Source organism: Balaenoptera ricei, chromosome 7 (genome assembly GCF_028023285.1).
Source record: "Balaenoptera ricei isolate mBalRic1 chromosome 7, mBalRic1.hap2, whole genome shotgun sequence".
NCBI lineage: Eukaryota > Metazoa > Chordata > Mammalia > Artiodactyla > Balaenopteridae > Balaenoptera > Balaenoptera ricei.
Window position 1 is genome coordinate 116,938,221 of NC_082645.1, and position 15,837 is coordinate 116,954,057.

A 15,837-nucleotide genomic window follows, 5' to 3' on the forward strand; every position below is an offset into this window, starting at 1 on the left:
TGCGGCGCAGGAAGGCGCCCGAGCGAGCCTCCTCCGGGGCCGGCCGCGCCCGCCGCGGCGCTCCATGGGGGCCCGCTGACCCGGGGCGCCGGGGCCCGCTCGCTCGCCCGCCCGCCGGCCGCGCGTCCCGGCCATGAACTGAGTCGGCGGGCCGGCCCCGCGCCTGCTCCGCCCGCTCCTTTCTTCTCGCGCCTCCTCCGCCCGCCGCCGGCGGGCCCGGCTCCCCGGGGGCTGCGGCGCCCCGGGCTCGGCGGCCCGCGGGCCCCGGGGCGCGGGGCGGCGGCGGCGGCGGGGCGCGCGCGGCTCCGGGCGCGGTGCCTGCACCATGAACTACCAGCAGCAGCTGGCCAACTCGGCTGCCATCCGGGCCGAGATCCAGCGCTTCGAGTCGGTCCACCCCAACATCTACTCCATCTACGAGCTGCTGGAGCGCGTGGAGGAGCCGGTGCTGCAGAACCAGATCCGGGAGCACGTCATCGCCATCGAAGGTGAGGGCCGGGCCGCCGCGGGGCTTCTGGAAGGCGCGGGGGAGCGGGCGGGCGCGCGCGTGTGTGTGCGTGCGTGTGTACACACGCGCCGGGCCGTGGCACGCGGCTGCCCCGCCGAGTGGGCACTGCGGTGCTTCTCACCCCACAAGGCCGGGCGAGAGCGGAGGGGGAGGCCGAGGGCCGGGCGAGCGCGCCGCCAGCTCTGCCAGGGAAGATGGATCGCCGGCGATAATGTGCTAATGGGCAGTAGAGTCTCCGGTGAGAAAGTGGCTCCGTGTGGCCGCGTCCTGGGCCACCCGAGTGACCCGGCCCAGCCCAAGCCCCGGGGCAGCCGGAGGGGTTGGCGCCACCGGACCGCGACAGGTTACCAGGCTGGGGCCGAGCGTCTTGCTGGACGTTGAAGAGGTCTTTTGAGAAGTGTTGCTGCTGGGGGCGAGGCTCTGGCTGGGGTGTTTAGGCGGGCAGGGCCAACCCCTTTGGTGTCTTTGGCCATTTCGGGGGCACAGTGGAGAGAGCTGACCTTAGCCGGAGCGGAGAGCCAGCCCCCGCTGCAGGCTGCATCGTGTCCCGGTGCTGGTCCACCTGCCCCTGTTCAGAAGCTGGCTTCTTGTATGGCGTGTTTTCTACCAAAAGTCCTGGGTCACATCAGAAGAACCCTCCCTGGGGGGGTCTCACTGTCACATACCTGGCACTGGGAGGCCACCCACCCTTCCTGCAAGTCAGGCGAGGCAGTGATCCTAAGGAGCCCTGCAGCCGAGTTCTGCCTCTCCTGTGCTTTCTCGGGTTTACCATGGCTGTTATTTCCCTGCTACTCAGCTTCCGGTTTGTTCCCTTGCTTCCCTTCTCACTGCCATTGGCCAATGATGGTAAAAGAACTGAAGGGTGGGTTGTCCATAATATAGAACTGTTCTGACCAAAAGCCACTCTGGCCGCAGTTGAGGAACACTGGGAAGGTTCTAAGGCCTGGCAGGAGTGTGTCGGGAGCCCAGCCGCAGGCATCGCCCCGCTCCCCTCCATCTGCAGGTGAGGGGGCCCTGGCCTCAGGAGAGCATTGCTCTGGCGCCGTGCTGCCTGAGCTGCTCACCCCGGAGTGTCTTGGTTTGACGCGTGACCAGTTAGGTGGGGAAGGTGGATGTGGCGGTGCTGATCCTCTTGGCATTTGGCAGCCCCGTGGACTTGAACAGCATCCCGGCCAGGATGCTCATTGGTCGCCTGCATCCACAGCGGACTTGCTAATCCCGGGGAGGGTCTGAACAGCGCTCCAGCCTTATGTGGGCCTGGCTCTCAGAGCACCTGGCCGCCCTGTTGGCGATTTAAGATGCTTCCAGATTCCTCGAGAGGCAGAGGCTGCAGTGTGGCTCTGACAAGACTCGTGGGAGGCCGCGGGACCGGCACACGGCTGCTGATGCTGGGTGAGCTTGCAGAAACGTCCCTCCAGAGCCGGGGCTCTGGCTCCGTGGCCACCCAAGTGAAGGGCTCCTGTGCCTGTTTCCGCTGTCTCTCTGCAACTCTCTGGCAGCATCCATAGGAGTCTGATGAGAAACACTTTGAAAGCTGGTGACTAGTACTGAAAGCACCTGGCTGAGAGCACCTAGCCTCTGTGCAGAGACCTCTGGCTGAGTGTGAGTCATGCTGCCTCGTTTTCATTTCCCTTCGCGAAGCCCAGTTCTGGGGTCTCGGGCACCCCCCGCAAAGCATTTTGACTTTCTAGCAAGAGGATGTGGTTTCATTTTTGTGTTCTTTTCCTTCTTTCCTAAAAAAACCAAAACATTGTGTGGTTCCTAGATGGTGGTTTCTGGTAGCTTGCTGTCTACCTGTACTATGTCAGAGTTTAGGCCCCTTCTTGGCTAGAAACCTTGTTATCATTAATAAGATGCAGAATCAGTGATGAATCCTGCTTGGGACTTTGGCAATGCTATTATTTTTTTGTTAGAAAAAGGAATGTTTATATCGTGTCAGGGCTGTGGTTAATTTAATGAGGCTTAAGAACCATTCAAATATGATTCTGTTCTTTGCATTATCATTAACAACGATACCACTTTTTACTTGTATAGAACTTTAGCAAGCATGCTCTTGCATTCATAAGCTGGATGTGGGGCTGTACCAACCCTGTGAGAGAACGTGGGCCAGCTTCATTCAGTGAAGGATAATGACCTCCTGAACGTGTGACTGAGGTCAGAGTCGGGTCTGAACCAAAGGATCCTTTGAACCTAGGTCTGCAGCCCCCCAAAGAAATATAATGCTCCTCCTAATGAAATATAAGTTCATTTGTTATAATGAAATGTTCTCACACACTACCAATTTTAAGATACGGTTGTGATTTATATCTACATCATTAATATTTTGGAAATTGAGAAGATTGCTCAGTTGTGGCAGGATGACATTTTTCCTGTGAGGAGAGAAGCATGCAGAAACAGTTCTGTGCAATTGTGTAGGATATGGGTTCTTCACTCACACCAAGTAGGAGAGCATTGCCGTGGGGTACGGAGACTGCAGACGCATTTAACTCTGTGCTGTAACTGAGTGTGCGCCCAGAGGATCACAGTACCTCGAAGAAACACACGCAGATCTGCCCCTGCCTGTGAACCTTGCAGGTGAGGATGGTACAGTAGCAAAACGTAAACCTCTCTGAATTTTAAAATAAGACCGTTTCCAATCAGGAAAGTATATGCACGTCATAACAAATGGTTTAAACATCGCTTGCCTCAACAAACAGAAAATTGCCTGCATTTTAGAGGAGATGCAGCTAGGCTTTTTTCCTTCCTCTGTGTGTACCTACGCAAAGTTGGAGTCATACTTACAAAACTACCTGATTAGCATAAAGTGAGCACTTTTCAACGTTATGAAACAATTTCAAAGATACGATTTTTCACGTCGGCGTAATATTCCAGCGTTTGACTGTGCCATAATTTACTTAAAATTTGCCTGTTTTCCGGAGTCTTTCAAGAATTGTTGGCTGTTGGAGTGAGGAGTGGACTTATCAAAGGGGAGGGTGTTTCTGCTAATGCTTATTTCACAGTGATTCTAAGAGGGTCTGGACTGGAAAGTCTCTTAATGATGGTCCGAATTGTATATATTTTAGTCGAAAGAGCTCACCAAGATCCCCAAATCTGAATGGGTCTGTGACCCTGCTTGAAGGCATGGGGAATGTGATTTAGTTCTCAGTCCTGTTTTAAAACATTACCTTGCCAAAAAAAAAAGAAAAGAAAAAGAAAAAGGAAAGAAAGAAAAGTGTTTTTTCAAATCTTTATTTTGGACTTTGAGAGATTTTTTTTTTCTCCAATCTCTGGAGTTTAAGGAAGCATTGCCTGTTGTTTTCAGATTGACCTGGTCAGATTGCTGGGCTGTCCCCCAGGGGCGTGGCCGGCACCCTGGGTGTCCTCCATGCCTGGAAATGAACGGGGACCAGCCCGCCTCCTGGGTGAGCAAGCATCTTGCCTAGGGTCCCCCCTCCAGTTCTCCTTTAAAAAGCCCACCTGGGGTTGATGGGGGTTGAGGTGAATGAGTCAGCTGCCTTTCTTGTTAAATAAAGCTTGTTCTTCTAGTACGGGTAAAGCCTCTGTTAGCCATTGCACCTTGTAATTCAGCTTGCCTGCCTGCCGCAGAACCGCGATGCAAACGATAACCCGGCCAGCTCACTCAGCCGGGCCGTGGCCGAGCCCCTAACTAGCATTCATGCCTCCACGCTCACCAAGCAGCTGCTCGGGGAGCGGGGCACCGAGTTCCCCACTGGCCCTGCCGGTGGTTTGCGTGGCTTCCTGGGAAGGCTTGGGGAGGTCACAGTGGCCCAGTGCTCGGCAAGAGAACTCCTCCTGGCACCCCTGGTCAGGGCACTTACACAGGGGCATTGAAGGGCTGAGCCCCGGCATTTGGGGAGCCTGGGAAGATGGGGCAGGGAGCCCCTTTCATCCCACCATGCAGCAGCTCTGTTGAGCGCCTGTGTGCAGCAGAGCGCCGAGTGCTTGACCTGCGTCATCTCAGTCCATCCTGTGATGATTCCATGACACAGATGCCACCTTGGAGGCCCAGAAAGGGTGGGAAACTTGCTGGAAAGAGATGGGCTGGGCTGGTCAAACCTCATCGCTGGCTCTCTAGCCCTTTCTGAGCTAGGAATGAAGTTCTTGGTTATTCATAGTTCCCACAGGCTGAATGTACAAACCATCCCAAGCACGTGTCCTCTTTACCCAAGACAGGAAGGGGTAGCGGATGTCGCCACTAACCGAAAGCCTTATGCGCTCTGTGTGGTTGCTTACCTCGGCAGAACTTCTGCAAGAGTTTGTTTGCCTGTAAGAATTTATTTAATCTGGTTGGGGCAGGTGTGTGTGTTTAAGGAACAAATCCCTTCTTCCTGCCGTGAATGAGCATAACCCTTCCTGGATACTCTTGGCTATGTTCGTAATCTTTCAGGCTTCATACGAGCTGTAAGTTTGGGGCCTTTTCGTTATTGGTATGAGTGCCACAGTCTCCTCCTTCAAAATAATTCTCGGGTGGCGGGCCGTCACTTCCAGGTGAAATTTCATACCTTAATGGTCTCCGGACCCTTCCAGATTCCGGGCGTCCCTTCAGCCTGGCTGAAGTCAGCATCTTCCCTGTCTGTCCCAGGCCCCAGCTCCCAGCAAGGACTGGGGGCCCTTTGAGGAAAATCAGGTCGTGCTTGTGTTCTGTCTCCTCAGGGATGCGGTGTGTCGTGTCTGGCCCTTGGGGGACGCCCGGGAATTGTTTGTCGAGCGGGTGACTTGTCAGAGGGGCTCACGTTTTCTCTGGCGTTTGGGTCCTCTTGCCCCTCACTGGTGATCTGAACAATGTTGAGCCTCTGGCAGGAGTGACGGTGTTTTGATAGTTGTCACAAGAGCACAGGTGTTAGGGCCAGGGTGTTTTTGGGTCTGGTGGGTTAGCCTGGGTGGAAACTAAAATCTGTGTGGTGTTTGGGTGGAAATGAAGTTTTCTCTAGTGCATGTAGGGGAAGAAAAAGATGTGCTTGCTTAATCCTGGCAACTTTTTCAACCTGGCTCTCGGCAAAAGGGTGGTGTTTCTTCCTCCTGGTGTAAGTGAATTTCAGACGTAGCGTCGATACCGTTGATAGGGATGGATGAGTGACAGGCTGGGTGGCTGACGTAGTATCTTCAGTGGAACGTTGAGAGCCTTGGTCCTCGAAGTTAAGCGCGCAGTGGAATCACATGGAGGGCTTGGGAAAACAGGTTGCTGGCCCTGCCCCCAGAGTTTCCAGTTCTGTAGGTTTGGAGCAGGCCTGAGAACGTGCTTTTGACAAGTTTCCAGAGGATGCTGGTGGTGTCGGTCCAGGGACGGCACTTTGAGAAGCATGGCCGGGGAGGGGAGGGAGCCCCGGCGGCGGCGGACTGGGCGTCGCCTCTGGGCCAGGGCTCCGCGCGGTGCTTTCCGTCAGCGGAGGGGCGTCCTCCTGTCCTTCCCTGTGGGTGACGGCAGCCCAGGGCGTTGCTTCTGGTGACACAGCTTAAACGCAGTGGAGGAGGCCCTGAAGCCCAGGTTCGAATGGGTTCAAGTCCAGGTTCACTCTGCTTCCACGGTGCTGACGCTGAGCGCCCTGCAAGGAGCGTGGCTGGTGGGCGGTGGACATTGCCAGGGGCATCCCTTAGGGAGGGAGACCGTAAATCCCAGTCCGGGGCTCTGTGGACTTCCCTTCCTGTGTCTCCGCGGTCGTTGATCTTTAGCGTAGTCTCCTGTGTGTTTAAGTGGGGTTCTTCCGTATTCACTTGTTACGATAATTTGGCAGGTGATACATTTTGTTTTTGTTGTGCAGCTAAAAGAGCGTTTCTAAACCGGGGAGCTGTATGTTATTAGCAGCTTAAGAAGGCCGTGTGGGGAGCCTGGTGGAAGTGACTCAGAAGGGAGAAGCAGCCCTGGCAGCTGCAGGAACCTTCACAGCGGAACCTGGAGCCCTGTTACTACCACCTCTGTTGTTGTTGTTGTTGTTGTTGGTTTTTTTGTGTGTGTGTGTCTCAGACTGAGTTTTTATTTTGTTAAGACTAAAATCTCTTATTTTGCATCCTTTTTTCCCGTGTACCCTGCAGGTGTTTACAGTTGGTGCATCTCGCTCTGGCTTGTTTGAACTACTGATTTGGTCCTGTCTCTTGTTTCTCGATGTTCCAGCAAACCCGTGTCCCCCACCCCTCCCCCGCACCCCCTGCCCAACGCTCCAGATTCTTTGAGGCCTTCGCCTAAGTGATTGAGTTTGGCAAAGCGGATCAGGCTGAGTTATTTTTAAAATCCAGGGTTGGGGGTTCTGATCTGGTGCTTAGCCGCATAATTCCTACCCTTTGTTAAGTACCTTTCTCTGAGAAGGAAAATGTACTCTGCAGATGTTCATCTCTAATCTCTGCAGCATCTGTGATTTTCCTCGGGTTCTGAGCACCAGGCCCGGTGTGTGCTGCCCTGGGCCCCGTCCTTCCGGGAGCTGCGGGCCGCTGAGGCTGAGGGGGACGTTGGCTCCCATCTTGTGGTGTGGGAAGCCTGCACACCGGGTCGCGGTGATGACCCATCCGGGGGCAGGGCTGGCATCGCAGTGGGTCCCACCCCTCCACCTCCCTGTGCTCTCTGCTCACGACTGACCCAGGCCGGCGGGTCTGTCTTGGTTGCATGTGGCGGCCAGGGAGGGAAGGAGAGAAGGTACCTGCCCCAGCAGAAGAGATTTGTTACTGGACCCTTTGAGCAACCGGCCAAAGAGCTTGTCTGTGTGCGAGGTTGGGACATTTCCACAAAGAGTGGACTAAATATAGGCCGGAGGATTGGGCCCAGGGCCCGAGCGGGGGCTGTCATCGCTCTGATACTGTTTCTCCCACTGCTAATCAGAACTCGCCACCGGCCCTGAATAGGTGGCCACCCTGAGCTCTCTGCGAACAGACTGGTGTTTTTGTTTAACCAGGGGCTCCTTTGCAGATGTCACACTTCTCCCGCTGTTTGATGCGGACTGTCTTCTTTTGGGCTGCGGTGTTGGAGTGTTTGTGCAGTGTTTCTACACGAGCGACTGTGAATCTTCAGAAACTGCCTATGCCGTCTGGTTGTCATTAGCGTCCTGGTTAGAAGCTGCTTTTTTTTTTGAAAGGGTGGGAAACACTTTTCATGGTTCTGGGAGAAGAATTCCAAATAATTACCGGCCATGTTCACAAACGATTTATGTTTGGTCTTAGAAATGTCAACATCCAGCAGGCTCTTGCAAAGACAACCATGTCCCTTTCCAGCTTAGCACACAAAGCTACTGTTACCGGATCCTCAGATAATAGTCTTAAAGGGGGAACGGTATCTCCAGGCAGTGAATTTAGTTTTCATTCAGTGAGTTTGAGGTGATATGGACATAGTCTACCAGCAGTACTGAGCATACGACAGAAAAAAAATTTTTTTCGTGAGTACCTACAACAAAACAAGACCCACCTTAGTGTCCTGAAAGAGTTTTTATTCCTTCGTATTCTCTATGTGAGGGCAGATGGTGGCCGTCAGCAAGATTTGGTCTTATAGATGTGGTAGCTACTAGCTCCCTTTTGTAATGAAATAGAAGTGGATTTGGAGAGAGCGGATTGCCCTGAGAGTCTGCTGTTTGTGTGTCCAGTTGTCCTTGTCTGAGAGGGGAGAACTGGCCTATTTTCCAGGGAGGGGACTTCCGTGGGCCTGCCTGCCTGCCCTTTGCTGTGGTTTCCAAAGATCTGGGTGCTGCTGTGAGCAGTGACTCAGTCTCCTCATGTCCTGACCCCGCTCCTGTCAGGTCAGGCTGGTGAACCCTAATTTCAGACAAACAAAACAATTGTTTCAGTTTTAGCTTCGACGATCAAGCCTGGATCTCTGATTTTCCGTATGTTACTATTAGGAGTTTGGGATTGGAGGGATTGAGACCACTTCAAACGTCCTAGTTTTTTTGAGCTCTTTTTTTTTTTTTTGGCATAGAACATAGATCCAGAAGCCCAGGTCATAAGGGAGGGCGTTTTCACAAACTGACCACACGGGTACATCCAGCATCCAGATCAAAAAACCTGAGTTGGCTGAGTGGCTAGCGCAGGGCGAGACTCATCTGTATTGCGTGTGGTTGGAGCTGGTTGCCTCCGTTTACTTCCCTGTTCTCCCGATGATGGGCACTCGGGTGGTTTCGTGTTCGGGGCTGGTGGGAATAGGGCTGCCGTGCCTGTGGTGCCCACGTGTCACCGTTCCTGTTGGGGGGTGCACGCCGGGGAGCAAGCGCTGCGTCCTGTTACCCCTTCTCGCAGGTCAGCGCAGCTGCTCCTGCACCCGCTCCGTTGGTGGCCCCCGTCTGGAGACCTTTCCTTGCTGTTCAGGGCTCATTGCAGACACTCAGGATGTGGCTGCCTGCTGCCTCTGTCCTTTGCTTCTCCTTCTTTCCAGCCGTTTGTCCAGAAACGAAGAGTCAAGTGCTTAATACGTTTCCGGCACTGTCTTAGGCGTTAGGTTCTTAGCTCTGGATATTCTATGGGCTCTTCATTCCCTGTTAGTGGAATAAGTGTAGCTTTGTAAGTGGAGCTGTGAGAGTGAAATCCTTCACCAGGAAGTGTTTTCCTTGAAACTGCGGATGGCGCTATTCCCCTGGGGCTGGAACGGGGTCCCCTCGGCTCTCCCTGGCTCCTGCCCGACATCAGTGGTCAGTGGGGGTCCTCCTGGCTGAGCCCAGACCAGCCCCGAGTCCATCTCACACCTCGGCGCCGGGTTTTAGGTGACCTGTGCGTCTCTGTTGGCATGGGAAGGGAAACTGCTTCTGTACTCCCCGTCCAAACTGATCTGTGGTCTTAATGGTTACGTATTAGCGCTCTTCAGTCTCTGTGGTTCGTAGCAATTATGCGGAGACACAAAAGGGAAAAAGATCAGCGAAGTGTTGCCAACTCTCTGTTACTCCCAAGGGGTTATTTTCTTTGTTCCTCCGGCTGTGTCCTGGGAGCCGCCCATCCCCCTCCACAAAGGCCACGCTCACGAGGCCAAACCCGGGAAGCTGGTAAGGACCCGAGGGCCTGAGAGAGAGAGCCGGGTGTGTGCTTGTGTGAATGTCTCCAGTGGCTGTACAAATGCAAATATTTATTTCGAGGGATGGGGGTGGGGAGGGCCGGGTATACCCTCACTTTGTTTAGTATGGGCAGTGGCCAGTATGAGAATCAGTAGACCAGATTTTATCGAGCACCAATAGTGGGCAAAGCGCTCTCTTTGCATCTGGGGGTACAGGCAGACGTGTGGGCTCGGAGCCCCTCTCCCAGCGCAGTCGGGCCTAGCCCAGGAGGCCACACTGGTCCAGACTGGGATAAGCAGGTGGTGTGATGCAGGGGAGGGGAGTGGGATTAACTGGACTTGGGAGCTGGGTGGGAATCAGGCAGTGGAGGCTTTCCGGGCGGGTGGGTAATAGGAGTGGAACATCCAGAACCCATTCTCTGCAGCCTGCGGGGACCTGGGGAGGAGAGGCCGGAGGATGGAGAAGAACCTGGTGAGCCCCAGAGAGCATGCTGGGAGTGCTTTTATTTATTGGACCGTGGAAATTACAGATTATGGATTTCCATTTGGACAGGGTTGTGCTGTGATGCTCGGCTGTTACCAGGCAGGATAGAAATGGTGGTGGCGGCCGGTGGTGGGGAGTGGCAGGGAGGGTCCACAACTGGGCTGTCAGGCTTCCCTGGTGGCGCAGTGGTTAAGAATCCGCCTGCCAGTGCAGGGGACACGGGTTCGAGCCCTGGTCTGGGAAGATGCCACATGCCACAGAGCAAGGAATCCTGTGCGCCACAAGTACCGAGCCTGTGCTGTAGAGCCCGTGAGCCACAACTACTGAAGCCCACGTGCCTAGAGCCCATGAGCCACAACTACTGAGCCTGCACTCTAGAGCCCCTGGGCCACAACTACTGAGCCCACGTGCCACAACTACTGAGCCTGTGCTCTAGAGCCCGCGAGCCACAACTACTGAGCCCGTGTGCCACAACTACTGAGCCTGTGCTCTAGAGCCCACGAGCCACAACTGCTGAGCCCATGCACCGCAACTGCTGAAGCCCGCATGCCTAGAGCCAGTGCTCTGCAACAAGAGAAGCCACTGCAATGAGAAGTCCGTGCACCGCAACGAAGAGCAGCCCCCGCTCGCCGCAACTAGAGAAAGCCCGCGTGCAGCAACGAAGACCAACGCTGCCATAAGTAAATAAATTAATTAATTAAAAAAAAATTAAAAAAGAAAACAAAACTGGGCTGTTGCAAGGGGAGGTGGGGGCCTGGGCAAGGGAGCAGGGAAACAGAGATGGGCCCCCGAAGATGCAGGTGCAGGCCTGAGGTTGCCTGTGAGTCTCGGGAGGAGGGAGCGAAGTTTGACGCAGGGAACGCAGGAGTGGGGCCGTGCTGGGGGATTCCACCTCCAGATGCCCTGGAAGCCCTAAGGTGTGGGCCGGGGGGGTGCTCAGCCACAGCAGGGCGGTTACCCGGTTCCCTGGGATTGGTGGTGGGAGGACCCTGCCCCTGCAGGGTGGGCTCGGGTGTACAGATTCACGAGTCACGCCCGTCTGTCACCCAGGCTGAGGGGCAGGCATCTGGGATGTATGGCAGCCAGTTCCTCCCCTGCAGAATCTTAACTGGGTGTCTGAGGGGCACGGCAGCCTCTTAGGAGTACAGCTCGCGTGCACTGCTCTCCAGGAGCTGAATCAGTCCGCGGGGGGGCGTGTACGATTGAGCCTGGGCTCTGGTGGCCCTGCGGTCCTGCTCATCCAGCCAGGTCGTCTCCTGGCCACCTGTGCCTGCCCCAGAGCACGTGTCCCATGGTGCTGGACTGGTGCCTAAATCTCTTCTGCGTCTGTGTCTCCCTCTCTCTCTCTGTCTCTGTCGCTATACCGTATCTGTCTATTAGGTGTGTATTTATTTTTTCACTTTATGGCTTTAATCCGTAGACTTGTAGAGCCACGTGCTGGGAGCGCGGAGGCGAACAGGCTGCTTGCTGTGTAGGTCAGGGCAGGCACAGGCTTCGGGCCGGGTGTGCAGTGGGCTGGGAGGGCTGGAGGGGGTGCCCTGAGGAGCCCAGGAGCTCCTGCAGGAAGCGCTGTTTGAGCCCCAGAAGATGGGAAGCTAATGCCATTTGGGGCAGGGGGTCGCTGACCGGGCATCTTGGCATCTCGCTTCCGAAGGAGGCCTTTGGAATCTCTCGTCTCTGCCCGAAGAAATCTCACTGTCTTCACACAAAAAAGTGTGTTTCTATTTTTTTTTTTTCACTTGGATAATTTCAGTTTTACCCAGGTTTCTCAATTTGGACTTGCTCTTCTGGTCATCTTATGCTGGGGCATAAAAATATTATATATCTATCTCTTCCTGCCTGCTCTCTAAATCTAGAGTCCCACCCCCCCCCCCCCCCAAACCTCCGAAGCCCCAAACTCTTTCCCTCAACTCCTTGCTTGGCAGGAGAATTGTGGGGTGGGGGGGAAGTGGTAGGAGCTCAGATCATGGGCAGTTGGCTCTTGTGCTTCTGTCTGTGCATCTTGGGGACCCTGCCCGGATGGCGAGCTGGGTCTGGACTTCGTGGCAGTGCTGCTTTTTCTGAAGTGGCTCAGAATTCCAGACTCAAGACGCCAGAGCCTGTGTTTCTTCTAGAATCCCAGCTTCAACTTCTGAGGGGATGCCGGTTGAAGGGGTGCACTTCTGGGATTTTCAGTTTCCAGGTCACCTGCTTGGACATAAAAGAATCTCAGCGCGGTGCAGTCTCCCTCATCCGGGAAGATGGGACCCTGCTCCACTCTTTGGTATAGACATCTGGGTGCTTTGTGTGGCGCGGGGCGTGGCAAGGGAGACCCCTCACCTGAGTCCACGGAGCCCTCACCCCCTGGGTGGACTGCAGGCACCCCCTCTGGGTCTCTGGGTCCCACAGCCTAGGGTCTGGGATTTGTGTGAGCAAGACATTTTGCAATTAAAAGAGATGAACATTGTTTACAAGTTGAGGAGGATCTCTTTTCCTCAACATATTGTGATGAAAAATTTCAAACGTGGAAGAGTTGAAAGAACGTTCAGAGTGAACTCTTACATACCCATTGCTTTGCTTCTCCGCTAGTGAATGTTTTGTATATCTCTCCATCCAGAGGATGATAATTCAGCAGGCATTTTTAATAGAATGCAGGGTTTTCCTAGGCTGGCTCCGTGTTGGCATGGAATCCAAAGGATTTCTGGAAACGGTACCGTCTGGGTGTCATGGTATCAGATTCCAGGTGCAGTGCAGGCACAGCGGGGACAAGGAGCTTATTAAGTGCGGGTGGAATGTGAAGCGTCTCCTTCTGCAGGGGAAGTTGCTTTAACTTGTACTTCGGAAGGACAGTTTTTGTTGTTAATCTTTGTTTTTTTTTAATTTATTTTTTAAATCAACTATGCTACAATAAAATTTTAAAAAATTAAAAATTTTTTATTTTACTTTATTGAAGCATAGTTGATTTACAATGTTGCATTAGTTTCAGGGGTACAGCAAAGTGATTCAGTTATATATATGTAACTGAATATATATGTATTATATATAACTGAATATATAGGTTCTTTTTCAGATTGTTTTCCCTCATAGGTTGTTGCAAAATATCGAGTATAGTTCTCTGTGCTATACAGTAGGTCCTTGTTGGTTATCTATTTTATATATAGTAGTGTGTGTTGCTAATCTCGATACAGTTCAACCTTGAACCCAAAGGGACACTTTGAATTGAGCTCTGACTTGAATTCTATGGCTGAGCATATGTGTGTTTGGGAGGGCAACCCCACTTTGGGCCTTGGTGGTTTTGGTTGATGCGGTGGCATGCCATCCTCTTTGTCCAGGACTTTGGTTTTAGGAATAGTCCATGTGTTGATATGGAGCACAGGCAGGCATTTTCTTGTTGGATCATGTTACACCAAGATCACTTCCTGGAAGCAGAATGATGTTGTGGAGGATCACAGCCCTGATGACTCTATGTGACTGTAGGGGGACAGGCAACCCTAGCCGGGGGAGCCAAGACAGGCTCGTGCCTCAGTGACTTGCTATGGAACCCTTGGGAAACACATGTGTCTCTTTCGGCCTCAGTTTCAGAGTCTAGAATCCATGGTGTTGAACTTTGATTGAGCTCAATGTTCCTCCAGTCTCCAAAGTGACTGCCACTGTCCCATCCATTGCTCCTCAGTCCCTGAACCGACCTGGTCTGGTAGAGGTGGAGGGGAGGGGATAGGGAGGGTGGGGAGGAGAAGACTTGGTCAGAGGAAGCCAGATTGTCCCAGGGCATTGTGTTCAGTTGTGCCACCCACAGTCTTCTTTCCCTCAACAAACCCAACAGTGAAATTTCACTCAGTAGAGTAATAGCCAAAAAGGGAAGAAAACATACTGTATGTGTGTATGTAATCCATGTAGTACGTGGATGATCTAGCACTTGTGTGCCTTGTGTAACGGGTGCACACACGTTGAAGGCCTTGTTATGACATCTGAGAGTGTGCAGGGGTCTGCAGAAGGAACCCTGTCCGTGATAATAATCTCCAGCATCTCCACTATACCCTGGTTCCCCAGACTTAGCCAGAGATGGGAGAAGCAGATGTGGAACTGTCTGTAATCCTGGCCGCGCTGTATCACTGTCACTGCGGTGAGCACACGGTAGATGCTGCAGGCGTGGGTAACGAGCCTGTGTGTGTGTATGGCCTGTGTGCTAGGTGTCTAGTGCAGCTCTCATCACCTCTCCAGTTTATGAGTTTAGGGGGCATCCTGGGCTGAACTGGGAGCCAGATGATAGTGTGATTCCTGTCTCAGCAGCGTTAATTACAGTGTTAATTACAGAACCTGATTCGGCCCAAATTCCTGTTCCCCAGACTGGGCCCTTATGGGGCACGTCTTCTGGGTTGTCCTTGAGCCAGCGATGACTTCACAAAGGGCTATTAGTCCGTAGCCTCCTCCTCATCCGACCCCCTGCAGCTCCCTCCACATCCTGCCCAGAGCTGGCCTTTGACCATGCAGCCTTTCAGGGGGACTGAATCAGCAGATTCCTTCCCCTGTATAGTCTCTCGATGTCTTCGCCACGGCTCCGTGCTGCTGTCTGCACGTCACAGGGTGCATCTCCGGGCTGCACCCAGGTTATGCTGGCAGGTCAAGGCTTTTTTCTCCCCGGACTCGAGCCTTCAAGCCATCTTAGCTCACAGCTCTGCCTTTGCTTCCAAACCAAATTTCCATTTGGTGAGCCTGTGGGTCTAAAATATCCAGCCAGAGCCCTGGTTTTTTTTTTTTTTTTTTTTTTTTAAATAGAGAGAAAGTCTTTTTAATTAATTAATTAATTTATTTATTTATTTATGGCTGTGTTGGGTCTCCGTTTCTGTGCGAGGGCTTTCTCCAGTTGCGGCAAGTGGGGGCCACTCTTCATCGTGTGCGCGGGCCTCTCACCATCGCGGCCTCTTTTGTTGCGGAGCACAGGCTCCAGATGCGCAGGCTCAGTAATTGTGGCTCACGGGCCCAGTTGCTCCGCGGCATGTGGGATCTTCCCAGACCAGGGCTCGAACCCGTGTCCCCTGCATTGGCAGGCAGACTCTCAACCACTGCGCCACCAGGGAAGCCCAGAGCCCTGGGTTTTAACTTCCACTTCGTCATGGTTATCTCTTCAAAGTCCAGGCTGGCTTTTAGCTGAGGGGCACTTATGACAAAATACATTTCAGTTGTCACCTCTTGTCACTCGACTAGGGATTGAGCTTCTGGGCGGCTCTGAGTGTCCATCCCTTCCTCCCATGCTCTCCTCTGACTTGCTTACAATGACCACCTCTCCCCACAAAGTGGGGAAAGCTTAACTTTCGAACATGTCACCTGCTGATGGGACAGGGATTCTCTCGTTCGAACAGTTTAGTTAGAAAAGAATGCTCCCGGAAAAGGGAACCCTCCTCCACTGTTGGTGGGAATGTAAATTGGTGCAGCCACTATGGAGAACAGTATGGAGGTTCCTCAGAAAACTAAAAATAGAGTTGCCATATGATCCAGCAGTCCCACTCCTGGGCATATATCTGGACAGAACTATAATTCGAAAAGATACCCAATATTCACAGCAGCACTATTTACAGTAGCCAAGACATGGGAACAAACCCAAATGTCCATCAACGGGTGAATGGATAAAGAAGATGTGGTACATATACACAATGGAATACTACTCAGCCATAAAAAAGGAATGAAATAATGCCATTTGCAGCAACATGGATGGACTTAGAGATAATCATACTAAGTGAAGTAAGTCAGACAGAGAAAGACAAATACCATAATGCTATCACTTACATGAATGAACTTATGTACGAAACAGACTCACAGACATAGGGAACAGACTTGTAGTTGCCTGGCGGGGGCGGGGGAGGGGTGGATTGGGAGTTTGGGGTTAGCAGATACAAACTGTTATATATAGGA

At 53.1% G+C, this 15,837-nt stretch overlaps 1 protein-coding gene across 9 annotated transcripts in view; it reads left to right on the top strand.

The window, feature by feature from the left end:
- Positions 1 to 297: 297 nt before the first annotated feature.
- AGAP1 (ArfGAP with GTPase domain, ankyrin repeat and PH domain 1) overlaps positions 298 to 15,837 on the top strand; it is a 550,927-nt gene continuing 535,387 nt past the window's right edge. For all 9 annotated transcript variants that reach the window (XM_059928979.1, XM_059928981.1, XM_059928985.1 and 6 more), the window contains exon 1: positions 298 to 488. In XM_059928979.1, coding sequence (XP_059784962.1) covers positions 326 to 488 — 163 coding nt within the window. In that variant the 5' untranslated portion in view covers positions 298 to 325. The remainder of the gene's footprint in view (positions 489 to 15,837) is intronic.